General features: G+C 38.0%; 1 protein-coding gene across 1 annotated transcript; it reads left to right on the forward strand.

Moving 5' to 3' along the window:
- The first annotated feature begins 651 nt into the window (after positions 1–651).
- On the forward strand, positions 652–11780 carry LOC102310187 (aldo-keto reductase family 1 member D1). The gene is made up of 9 exons (XM_005915673.2): positions 652–865; positions 1109–1276; positions 5421–5537; positions 5656–5733; positions 5999–6121; positions 9785–9894; positions 9980–10145; positions 10240–10322; positions 10405–11780. Exons 1-9 carry the CDS (start codon positions 773–775, stop codon positions 10445–10447), a joined length of 981 nt encoding a protein of 326 aa, XP_005915735.1. The 5' UTR covers positions 652–772; the 3' UTR covers positions 10448–11780.
- The last annotated feature ends 1930 nt before the right edge of the window (positions 11781–13710 follow it).

The raw sequence follows: 13710 nt of genomic DNA on the forward strand, positions 1-13710 counted from the left end.
ATTATTGTTTTTATTGAAAAAAAAACATTAGTATAAGTATTAGTATAAATTAATATAATTTCCAGGTCAATCATAAATCAAAGACTTTTTTGTACAGTTGTCATTATAGTATTGTATAGTTAGTAATTAGTACCCTTTTATCCCTAAATTTAGCATATTATTTGTTGTAAATCCTAGTTTTATATCTCTTGGAGATATATCTTTTATATACTTATATAAATGCACCATAGGGGGCTTGGGGTGAAACAGCATTTCGGTACACTGTAAACTGTGTATACTCATGTATTGACAATAAAGCTCTTGAATCTTGAAATACTTTTCAATACTAGGCAGATGGGATGTACCACTATGAGGGTGGAGTGGAATAGTCCCATTGATAATACCCTTTAATTTCCCTCTCACCTTTTGGCTTTCAACACCATGTCACCTGAAGAACTGGGGGTAGATAAATTCAGCGTAATCCCATTGTCACTGCCAGCTTTCACCAGTATCTGAAAGCTTAATCCAACATATAATATAGCATATAGTATAGCATTTTAGTCTCATTCATGATGATCAGATAGCGTGTTCACTTCCATTTGTAAATGTTTGTCTTGGTGGTTTGTCCGGTTGTTCATGTTTTCATGAGCAACAGTTGAGGCACTTTGCATTTGGGAGGAGTTTCTGGCCGAGTAGAGAGCAGAGGAGCCAGCCTCCTAGACAGTATTCAAAAGTTCGAGTGAGTGCACAGTGTCAGACATCAAGATCTTTGTAACAAACATTTTTGTTAAACATGGAATTGACAGCAGAAAGTCACTCCATTCCCCTATCTGATGGAAACAGCATACCCTTGATAGGACTGGGAACTTATGCAGATCCCCACGAGGTAAGATTCATGATTTAATTGTATATTGTATATCGTTGTGCATGTGTCACGAAGCAAAAACTAAATGAATAAATAAAAAATAGTGGTAGGATTTTTTGTTTGTTTGTTTGTCGCTGTGACTTTTGAGTGCTTATTATATTATTATTATGGTTGTTGTTATTTTATTTTATACTATATATTCCTTCCAGTACTACTTCTTCTTCTTCTTCTTCTTCTTCTTCTTCTTCTTCTTCTTTTTGACAGACTCCTAAAGGAACTGCATATGAATCTGTCAAAATTGCGATCGAGACGGGCTACAGACATATTGACGGAGCATTGATCTATTGCAATGAACACGAAGTGGGGCAAGCAATAAGGGACAAAATAGCAGATGGAACTGTGAAAAGAGAGGACATCTTCTATTGTGGAAAGGTTTGCAAAGCATACTTGTTCGTGTGAGCCTCTCCTGTGCACCTTGACCGTTGAACTTTTTTTTTCTTTCTGTTTTTCTGTACACACATTCTGTACTTAAGTAGAAGTACATCTATTACTGTTCAAAACTACTCCAGTAAAGGATGAAGTAGTGATTCAACTTCTTTACTCAAGTAAAAGTAAAAAAGTACAGGCTGTTTAGTAGCTGTTTGGAGGACATTTCTATTTCTGTGCAAAGCTAACTTAACCTTCGGCTATGTTAACACAATGATAAAATAATATTAGCAGATGGGAATACAAACTTCAGCCTAAGTTTTTTCCAATCTAAGTATACTCAGCTTGAATCTGAAGAAAAAGAAGTAAAATAAAATATATATATATCAGTCAATAGATCTAAGAATCATCAGCTAAAATTCATATGAATCTCTGCTACACTTGATGTAGAACTCATGAAAACTCATGAAACCACAGTCACTGTGCACCGGTCACACACTCTTCTTTACTTTAAACCCATCACAGTACACCAAACTAATCTCCAGAGTATTTTCATGTAGTCTTTAAATAGCCTCAGTTTGATTTGCATGTATCATAATATGCAAAAACACAATGTTGGCTCATAGTGACAAAAATTCGTTAAAGCAAATCCGTTAAGGCAAAAGTAATGAGCCTGTTTTACTACTGAAGTGCAGTATAGAAAAATTTGTAAAATTTTAACAAATATTTGTGCTTTGTTACTTCCCACCTCAAGAGTTCAGTGATGCATGAAGATCATCAAGACTTTTAGAACTCGAACAACAAGTTACATTAATAACAAATCCACGAAATCCTCATGTAGGTTATTCAGGGTGAAGCAGGTTGTTTTTCATCTAATTCATTGAAACAAATCCAGCACTATGACGACATGCACAGGTTTTGGTTGCACCATTCCTAGCATGCATGTTTCTAGATGAGCTTTAACATCTATATCGAGAATGCATGAAAAATGCGTTTAGCAGGATTTCTCTGGGTGTAATTGTTGATGCCAACAAAAAATTAAAAGTTTAAAAATGTGTTTTTTCCTGTCAAAAATGGTGGCCAAAGTGACAAAAAAGTACAACTCCTTTAGTTATTTTAAAGTAAATAACTAATAATGCAAATAAGAAAAAAGCCAATCTGAATATTATACCAATATTATTTCCCTGAACCACAAAAAAATAAGGAAGATAAAGTAAGTACATTTTGGTTTGTACAACACCTTTCGAGACCAACATTACAAAGTCTCTCAAGGCAAAAGTTAACCAAAAATGAGTCTAAAATGCTTTTTGCCTGTGAGAAACTTAAAAGGTATGGATAACATACGAATCGATAACATATTTTTTATCCCCTCGGTGAGTGGAATATATGAACATGAAGGCTCTGACCTCGGGAATTTACGCCCTTTAGCTCGAGAAACTCGAGCTTCTACCAACAACAATGTTTTCACCCCGCTGTCTATGGCGCTCTTTAATGCCCGATCTTTGGCGAATAAATCGTTTGTGCTTAACGATTTCATTGTTTCTAAAAATCTGGACTTCCTGTTTTTGACTGAGACCTGGCAACGGGGTTCGGATTATTCGTCTACTATTGAAATGTGCCCAAATGGCTTCTCTGTCATTAGCCAGCCTCGAGGATCTGGTCGTGGAGGAGGCCTCGCGGTGGCATTTCGGAGCCGTTTTAACTGCCGTCAGTGAAAGTTGGACACTTTCTGTCTTTTGACTGCAGCTCATCAAAATCGGAAAGAAGGATCCTTTTCACTGTGCACTGGTTTATCGCCCTCCTGGCCCAAACAGCTCGTTCTTAGCTGAGTTTAGTGATTTTCTGTCCTCTACTATGAGGTTGTCTAAATTGCTTCTTGTGGGAGATTTTAATATACATGTGATGATGAGTCCGACCCTTTGCTAGGGGTTTTACCAGCATATGGACTCTTTTCATTTTATCCAACATGTATCTGGCCCCACACAAACAAAGGCCATACATGGACCTTGTTTTTTCTTTGGGTCTGAATATTGATTTATTTGTTCTAAGGACATTTTTATTTCTGACCATTATTGTGTCTTTTTTAATATGTCTTTTTATGAGCCTATGTCTCCTGTTCATCGGACAGTTATTTCCCGCACTTTAAACTCCTCCACAGCACAGAAGTTCTCTGATGCTTTTAATTTAACATTATCCCCACAAAACGATGTTGATTTTTCTATAGATCTATTCAATTATCATTGTCTTTCGATCTTAGATGAAATCTGTCCGATTAAAATGAGACCTGTGCCTGTTTCCAAGTCTGTACCCTGGTTAAATGACAACATTCGTCTTATAAAACGAAATTGTCGTAAAGCTGAGCGGTTATGGAGGAAAACCCACTTAAATGTTCATCTCCTTTATTTAAAGGATCTTTTAGCCTCCTTTAACAATGCTATTAGAGTTGCGAGGGCTGCTTACTTTTCTCAGTTGGTTGCAAAGAGCAGAGGTAATCCTAAAGTTTTATTTGATACTATTACTAATATTATTACTCCTGCTCCACCTGCTGCCATTATTTCTTCTGTTGAAGATTGTGAAACTTTTCTTGCTTTCTTTTTAGAAAAAATTCACTAACAATTATAGACCAATTTCAAAAATTCCGGTAATCGCTAAGATTTTAGAGAAGATCGTGGCTAAGCAGCTTACAGCAGTCTTAGATAATTATAGTATTTTCGACAAATTTCAATCGGGCTTTCGTAAAGTCCATTCCACCGAAACTGCCCTTCTTAGAGTTTCTAATGATATTTTGTTACAAAATGATGCAGGTAATTGTTCTGTTCTCTTAATGTTGGATCTTACGGCGGCTTTTGATACTGTTGACCATTTTATCTTACTTAACAGGTTGAAATACTGGGTCGGTGTCTCTGGGACTGCATTGAAATGGTTTTCCTCGTATCTCTCTGACCGATTTTCCTCTGTGGCAGTTTCTAAGTATAGATCATCTTCTGCGTCTCTGTCTTCTGGTGTGCCACAAGGCTCTGTGCTGGGGCCATTACTGTTTTTAGTCTATTTACTCCCTCTCCAGCACATTCTGAGCCCTTTTGAGGATATTTGTTACCATTGTTATGCGGACGATATCCAACTCTATATATCTTTTAAGCCGGAGGAGGTTTCTAAGCTGCAGCTTTTAAATGTGTGCTTGGAAACCATTAAAGGCTGGATGGCTGAAAACTTCCTCCAACTAAATGATAACAAAACTGAAGTCCTCTTATGTGCCCCAGATAGACATAGACCCAGTATAATAAATGCTCTTGGTCCTCTTTCAGCGTTTGTAAAACCATCTGTCAGGAACTTAGGGATTATCCTTGATCCTGCTCTTACGTTAGATAGTCATGTTAAATCTCTTGTTCGGTCCTGCTTTTATCATTTAAGAAATATCTCTAAATTGAGCTCCATAATTTCCTATACCGAACTCGAGATTGTTATTCATGCTTTTATTTCATCTCGATTGGACTATTGCAATTCCCTGTTTACTTGTTTAAACAAAGGTTCCTTGGAGCGTCTGCAGATCGTTCAGAATGCTGCAGCAAGACTTCTGACGAAAGTTTCTAAATATTCACATATAACACCGTTGCTTAAGCAGTTACATTGGCTTCCTGTCGAATCTAGAGTCCATTTTAAGATTTTGGTTTTAACTTTTAAGGCTCTTCGACAACAAGCACCACCATATATTATTGAACTTTTGCAGCCCTATGCCCCTATTAGGTCTCTGAGGTCGAGTAGTCAGGGCCTACTTGTCATTCAGTATACGAGACTGAAAACTAGGGGTGATAGAGCTTTTGCTACTGTGGCCGCTCGACTTTGGAACTCCCTTCCTCAGGACCTACGATCCGTTGATTCATTGATTACTTTTAAAAAACAGCTAAAAACTTATCTTTTTAAAATTGCTTTTTGTTAACTTTGTTTGTTTTTTGCCTTTTAATCTGTTATATCTGTAAAGCACTTTGTGATGTCTATCTAGAAATGTGCTATATAAATAAAATTTTACTTACTTACTTACTTACTTACATATTCATTTTCATGACTTACCTTTGAATCTTAAAAAAAAACCAAATGCTGAGTTCTGTAGCTTTTTTCTACATTTGTTAACATTTCTTCTTTTCTTTTGAAGTTGTGGAACACATTTCATCCACCCGAGCTAGTACGACCTACTTTAGAGAAAACCCTGACGACATTACAGCTGGATTATGTTGACCTCTATATTATAGAACTGCCCATGGCTTTCAAGGTATGCACACATGTGAAAACTTAATAACAAGTTTTTAATTTTTACATTTGAATTTCATGAGGTTTTACTGCACCAAATGAAATACTATACTATACTGAAACACTATAATTTTCTGAAGCCAGGAGATGAATTTACCCCCAAAGATGAGAGTGGGAAGTGGCTTTATCATGAAACGGACCTCTGTGCCACATGGGAGGTGAGACTTGGTGGCCTGCTTATTCAAGAAAATTTAGTTTCAGTGATTTCCTAACATATGTGAAGACAACATAACTGCTACAGAACAACAGTATTGGATACACGCGTCCTTTAACTTATAGTTAAATACAAAAAGATATGTGGTAAAAATCAATGACAGCTTCAACAGTGTCTCAGTTTTACTGTTTCTGTGAGCTTTTAAATTGTTTCAAAGTTCAACGTTGACTATGTTGTTTTATTATTGTGCTTTCCTATGTCTCTCACAGGCTTTAGAAGCTTGTAAAGACGCTGGCCTTGTAAAATCTCTTGGGGTTTCAAACTTCAACAAGCGACAACTAGAGCTAATCCTTAACAAGCCGGGGCTGAAACACAAACCTGTGTCAAACCAGGTTAGTGGTACATTATTGAGCAAGCAGTTGTCTGGAAATAATCAAATCAAATCAAATCACTTTTATTGTCACATCGCATGTGCAGGCACACTGGCACAGCACATGCGAGTGAAATTCTTGTGTGCGAGCCCCACAAGCAACAGAAATGTGCAAACACAACAACACAAACCAGCAAATACAAGAATGGCTACATCTGAAACTAATAAATATATGTACAATATATAATAGTGTATGCATTTCTGGATGTGTATACTAAATATTTTCTGTGTGTGTGTGTGTGTGTGGTGTGTGTGTGTGTGTGTGTGTGTATACACATTTTACAAATTAAATAGTAAAAAAAATAATAAATAAAATATATAAAAATATACAGAGTTGAATATGTGCAAAACAAGTGGCATTTATATACAGTGTGGAGTGCATAGTGTTGAAGTTCCAGTAGTGTAGCTAGAGTGTCTATAAGTTACTCAGCAGTACTTGTAGAATAGGCCTAGGGAAAAATCTGTCTCTGTCTGCTGGAGGGGGAGCTGTGCTTTCAATGTTCATCATGTTTTAGTTAGAAAATCAGTCTAATTAATAATTAACTTTAAAGCTTTCTGAATGGAGTTATGCATCTAGAGGTGTCAGGAAGTACTTGTTTACTCTCTCTGTGTGTGCATGTGTTTTTTTGTACACCAAGTCCTCAAGTTGTGCAATAGAACATGGCACAGAACTAAATCTTAGATGCTGGTTCCCCAACACCTAGTTGCAGGCAGAGCTTTAGGATAGATAGCTACCAGCATCAGAAAAATAAAGGTGCCAACTGGAACCAAAAGTGGTTCTTTAGACTGATGCCATAGAAGAACCTTTTTTGGTGCCACAAAGAACCTTTCAAACAATGGTTCTTTGAAGAACCATTTCTTTCAGTGGTTCATTGAAGAACCTTTAAAGGTGCCCCAAAGAACCATCAAGAAATGGTTCTTTGGGGCACCTTTAATGGTTTTTCAAAGAACCTTTTTAAAAATGGTTCTTTAAAGAACCATTTTAAAAAGGTCCTTCAAAATGGTTCTTTTAAAGAACCATTTTAAAGAACCTGGTAAAGACCTATAGTAAACGTTTGACCTCTGTTATTGCCAACAAAGGTTATGTTACAAAGTATTGAGTTGTATTTTTGTTATTGACCAAATACTTATTTTCCACCCTGATTTACGAATAAATTCTTTACAAATCCTACCATGTGAATTCATGGATTTTTTTTTTCACATTCTGTCTCTCACAGTTGAAGTGTACCTCTGGTGCAAATTACTGACCTCTGTCATCATTTTAGGTGGGGGAACTTGCACAATCGGTGGCTGACTAAATACTTTTTTGCCCCACTGTATTATTTCTCGGCGGACCAGGGAGCACCTTGGAACTTAAGTTCAACTTATGAACTTATAAGTCTGAAACAAACAAGTTCATGCTTTGATTGCTGAATTTCCCCTAAGGGTCACCTTCATTCGGTTGGTTGCTGTAGAAATGTTTTGCTGATTTAGAGTTTAGAAATGTGTTAACATAGAATTAGAATTATTGTAGAGACACTGACACTGCCCTCAATGTAATAAAGGCCTGATTGTGTCATGAACTTAGGAGTAGAGTATAGGAGACCCTCCCCAGTTGAACTGTGAAAGTAAAACAGAGAGGAGTTAATGCTGAGTGGAAATTCCCCAGAGAATGTTTGGGTGGGGGTCTCAACATTTGACCTGGATAACTGTGGTCTGGAAGGGAGATGGGTTTTTTATGACCTCTAGGGAGTCACCTACACCCACAGTGTTTTAACTGTCACGCACACACATCCACACGCACAGTCACTCACAAGCACTCACATAGGCACGCGGGAACGCGCTCACATAGGCATTCATGTGCTCATGCACATAGACACAGACAGAGTTTGCAGCACACCGTGGGGGTTTTTTATGATGGGGTCGCCTCTATAAAGCTGGCTGTAACTAACAAAGGGGTGAAGATTCTCCCCCAACCCCCAAAAAAAAGAAATAAAACATTAGAGCATAGTTTAGAAGATAAAATTACTGGGTAATCATAAATATAAGGTGGGGGTATTTATACAGTGGAACATTAGTAGAAGATAAATAACATAAGGGTAAACCTATAGGGGATGTGAACTAACTAACTGAAAATGCTCGGTAAGTTTTTAACTGAGATTTAAATGAATAGACGGAATCTGAGGCGCGAATAGCAGCAGGAAGATTGTTCCAGAGGCTAGGGGCTGCCAGGGCAAAAGCACGGGCACCTCTGGTCTTTAGCCGGGATCTAGGCTGCACTAAGAGTAATTGTCTTGATGATCTTAGGGCTTTCCCAGGGGTATATGGAGTTCAGTGAGGTAGCACGGCGCAGTATTGACACAGTTCTTGTGTAATTTGGCACTATTCAGCCTTTTCTTCTTGCTTCTTTTCCTTAAGAATGGCTTCTTGACAGCCACCCTTCCACAAAGACCATTTATGGTGAGTCTCAACAAACTGTTGATGGGTTAGTTGAAGGATGAGATACACCACTCAGGTCCCATATCAGATCTTTGATACAGTTTTTCTGTTTTCTTAAGGACATAGCTTTTAGATGCTGTTCATCTGCTGTAATGTTTTTTTTTTTCTGCAAGCTTTTTTCTTTCTTTCTTCCACTTGTCCAATTTCCTCACACCATACTGAAATATGCCAAGTTTCTAGCGAAAAGCTCTTTGCTCATCAAATCATGTTATTCATGGCAGAGATTTAGATAAAAGACATGGGAAGAAATTTTCTTTTACTACAGGATGCTAATAAGTCCCTAAAGAAACTGGTTCTTTCCTAACTTTTCTGTAATGTGTAGACTCAATGAGTCATTCTTTGAATTAGGTGCCTTTTTGTGACACTGATAACACTGATTTCATAGATCAGTGTTAGGTGTTTTAATAATCATGATAAAAGAGTGAAAAAAAATAGCTAGTGCCCAAAGTAAAACTTTGTCTTCAGAAAGCCTGGAGAACTATTGCTCAGCACCACTTACAAGAACATGTCTTATTAGAAATATAAATACTCGAGACTTGGGAAATGTACAGTACTATATTTACCGTAAGATCAGCAGATAAATGTGCAAACCATTCTTCATTTTAAAAAGTAGTGTTTCAAGAGTCAATGCTTTTGTTACTTTATTGTGCAGCGGCAATTTATTAAAGTCAGAAGAAAGAATCTGAGGCACAACCAGCTGAAGGCTTTAGTTTCAGTCTTTGAATATTTGCGCATACAGCTAATGAACAATACAACAGAAAGACTCAGATTTTAGACATATGCCCAATATGTTTTAACTAAATCACACACACACAGCTGTGTTTTGATAGATATGTGAACATTGTATGGATAGGACATGGATATGTTGCAGAGGTATAGGAACAATGCAGGCAATGTATACTGCCCACAAATGTGGGGAAAACTTCAAATTTATTTAAAAAGTAAGTTTACTGCCTGAAATATTATCAGTATGAAAGGACTGAACTTTGAATCAATGAAAGCATAACAGAGATAGGAAGTTATTATTTAAGTAACATGAACAATCAAGATGCACTTGGAAGTGTTGGTTCATAACACTCGCAAGGAATAAGCCAAGCTGTCTTCATCAGAAACATGTGTGTATGTATACATGTGTGCTCTATTACAGGTTGAATGCCACCCCTATTTCACCCAGCCAAAGTTGCTTGAATACTGCCGGCAGAATGGTATCGTCATTGTTGGTTACAGCCCGCTGGGAACATCCAGAGATCCATCTTGGTATGGGTCACACTCATTTTATGAGTAGTTAGTCAAGTTCTCAGCCTCTCTTGATTGATATTAAAATATCACTGTTTCAATAAAGGGTAAACCTAAAATGCCCCCCAATGCTGGAAGATGACCTGCTGGTATCGATTGCCAAAAAGTACAACAAGACCACGGCTCAGGTGTGCCTGCGGTTCAATGTACAGAGAGGCGTGGTGGTCATCCCAAAGAGCTTCAGCCCTGCTCGCATAAAGGAAAACTTTGAGGTTTGTTTATAATTTTAGGTGTGTAGGTAGCAAAAAGTGCCTTCTGAAAACCAGACGCATGGAATATAATCAGACTTATTTGCCAACTTTCCAGATATTTGATTTCTCTCTCTCTGACGCTGATATGAAGACAGTTGAAGGGTTGAACAAAAACATCCGCTTTGTGGAGCTTCTCAGGTGAGTATAGTGCAGCTTGTGTCAAGTTTTGCTCTTTGAACAAAACGGCTCCAATTAATATTTCTTTTTTCTGGCTCAACAGGTGGTCTGACCATCCAGAGTATCCATTTCATGATGACTTCTAGACACCACAAACAGCAACACATTGTTCGAGAGTGATTAAATTTGGCATCTTTACTTTGCTAAAATAATATTTAATTGATATTAGCTAATTAAAAAAAACAAAAAACGTAAATTTACAGCACACAATATAATACACTCCCTCGGGTAAAGGGTTTCACTGCTGAGCCCTGCTGTGGGAAGAATAATGAAGGTCTGCTCTCACAGATGTCTTTAGTTTTGTAAAAGTCTTACAGATAAGTTTTGAGTGACAAAACAAACTTGGGATAGTAAATGTTTGCAAACTACAAAATAAAGATAAGGTGTGGCTAAATCAAAACAAGACTGTTAAGTATAGAAAGCTTAAACTCTGGACAGATGGTGTTCTCATCCCGCCAACACTTTCATTGCTCAGACCAAATCTGAATTGCTCAACCTGAATAACAGCTTTTAAAACTGAATTTGAATTAAATTTAGCTCTTGAATGCTTTCACCATGACTGATATGAATGAATGACTGCTGAACACCTCTGTTCCCCACTCCAGCTCAAGATGCTGTAGGTTTGCTCAGTTACACTCTGGGTCCGCAGGTAGTTCATGATACACCGTCTGGTACCCCTGGACATATCAGTGATGTAACCTGGGTCATAGGAGGTTGTAACTCCCTCCAAGTTGAAAAACAGACACAAGGCATTCTTGATTTTTACTGGCATTTATTGCACACAGGTGCCACCAACGATGCTGTGAGAACTGTACAAACAACATGAAATAATCAATTTCCACAATAAATTGTTTTCATAGAGAATAAACAATAAAGCACATTATTAAACAACATAAAAAAACCTCACAATTTGACCTTAACTATAAATGGATACATAAAAAAATGAAAAATTACATGTATGTGCTAACTTTCTAAACACTTTGTTACATTTATGATAAAGTAGATAAAACACATTTATGTCGGCCTTGGCTCATTAGTTCTTGTCTTTAAATTAACTTTGTCCGTGTGTGTTTCAGGTACTGCACTCTCAAAGACTGAATGAACCAGCATTGCAGCCATGGGTCATGATGAGCATCACAGGGAAGGCTGAAGCCGCCCACTGCACCTGTATGGCCGGAGTTGCGGAGACCTGCACCCATGTCACTGCTCTTCTGTTTAATGTAGAAGCATCAGTGCAGATCCGTGGCACAAGGACTGTTACAGATGAACCTGCATACTGGGTTTTGCTGGGTAATATGACCAAGATACAGCCAGAGGTTGGCCATAAGATAGACTTCTCCTCTTCAGCTGCCCAAAAAAAAGGCTCTTGATCAAAACATAAACAGACCATCCGTATTGAAAGGTAAAAGGAGCCGTCCTCAAAAAAGAAAAATCCCACCTGCTACTATGGAGGAGTTGTCACTGCTATTGGATACTTTGCTGTAACACAGTAAAGCTGTGGGTTTTGGGAATGACCCAAAATGTTTTATCTAGGGGTCTAGATTTATTCCTGTAGTGCACTGCCATGTAAATAATTTGCATTTACTGAATATGTACTGACTGAGTACCACTGTTCAAAAGTTGAATAAAGAAACAAACTAATTTTTGCCTCTTTTTTAAATTAAAACCACTTTGTAGAACATCAGTTACAATGTAGAATCCATGTCATTTATAGTTTACAAATGACAAAATGTTTACACAAAATCATGACAGTGTTTACATGATATCACCCACTACTAACACTACTTTAATTACTGTATCTTTTGAAAAAATACCACTATTTATACAGCACAAGACTTAAGAATATTTAACAGGAGCTAGTTTCATTTTTCCCTGGTTTTACTACCACACTGTTCACCAAACGCAGCAAACCTTCACCATCCAGAAGGGTCACCTCTTCACCCTCACATGGAAGATGTAATCTGATTGGCATGGTGGTATGTTTGAAGCAGGTCCCTTGTGTAGCGCTGGAACCCGGTCACGATGTGTTTCATCCATTTCATAGGCTGGTTTGCTGCAATAATACCAAATAATTAGCAACTCTATAAATAGAAGGTAGTTCTATTATTATTATTATTAAACACAATGTCCCGCAGAAGAGCTCGGATTAACCCAGACAGTGTCAGGAGACATGCCGTAGCAAATTATGTGAGAAGCTTCTTCAAGAAAAAAAAAAGAAAAGAAAAAAAATTCTCATCTAAACCCGCACTAGACAAGGGGTAAATTACCTTCGGACTAAAAGGTTTCAAGAAGAAGCTTCTCGGATGAGAGGTGAAACGTCTTCATACGTCTTCAAGTCCAGACGCTTTTCTTTGCAAGCTCCTTTGATTGGAAATGGTCTTTTACTTTGAAATCCAAAAGAAGATGGCCTTGATATTGACAGGGTCCTACTAGAGTACAAGGGTGTGTCATTTGGATGTAAAGTGTGGAACAAGACTAAATGATATTTGTTATTATGTACTTAACATGTCTGTTAATGTTGAAGGTAAATTCACTCAAAGTTGGTCTTTATTTTGAAATTAGGTTTCCACGTCTCTTGTCATAATACTCAGACTTGGAGAAGGGCTCATGAGCTTGGACAAAGAAATGTGGAGCAGAGCCACTTTGTGTCAAAAGGGAAAAGTTGAAGTTTTCAGGCATCTTTTTGTAGGTTTTCCAGGTGCATCCAACTGTGAGGGAATTCAGGGAAAGAACTAGAAATCTGTGAAGAGATTATATTTCTCGGCGGACCAGGGAGCACCTTGGAACTTAAGTTCAACTTATGAACTTATAAGTCTGAAACAAACAAGTTCATGCTTTGATTGCTGAATTTCCCCATTGCTTGAGGGTCACCTTCGTTCGGTTGGTTGCCCAGGCGCGCGCTGCGTGGTGCCTTGCTGTGAGTAGCACCTGTCCTGTATTACCTGCTGCTGTCACTCACCTCCGCAGCTCACACCTGAGCCGCAGCTTCAGACCTGCTCTGCTTTAAAAGAAGCCAAACACAGTGAGCAACCCTAACCCTGACATGACGTTCCAGAGTCCACTCACACTAACCAAATAAATGCTGGTTATTCTGCCCCTTGGTTGTTACTTTGTGGGGTTTCTTTGGCTGGCGCATTTCTCAGGTTTCCCAATAGTGGGCAGTATTACCCCTTCAGTTTGTGGCTTCTTCTTTGGTTGTTTGGTGTGCGCTACACTGCCCCCCTTTGGTGATGTGTTGTAAGCAGCAGAAAAAGTTCACACAGGCAGTGTGAGCAAATGCATGGAGCAGAAAACAAGCTGCACAACTTTAAGCCCAGTTTACATCGTTGGGGAGTTTGTTGAGCCATAA

The sequence above is a fragment of the Haplochromis burtoni genome, unplaced genomic scaffold, assembly GCF_018398535.1.
Source record: "Haplochromis burtoni strain Fernald_Lab_line unplaced genomic scaffold, NCSU_Asbu1 Contig_14, whole genome shotgun sequence".
Lineage (NCBI taxonomy): Eukaryota > Metazoa > Chordata > Actinopteri > Cichliformes > Cichlidae > Haplochromis > Haplochromis burtoni.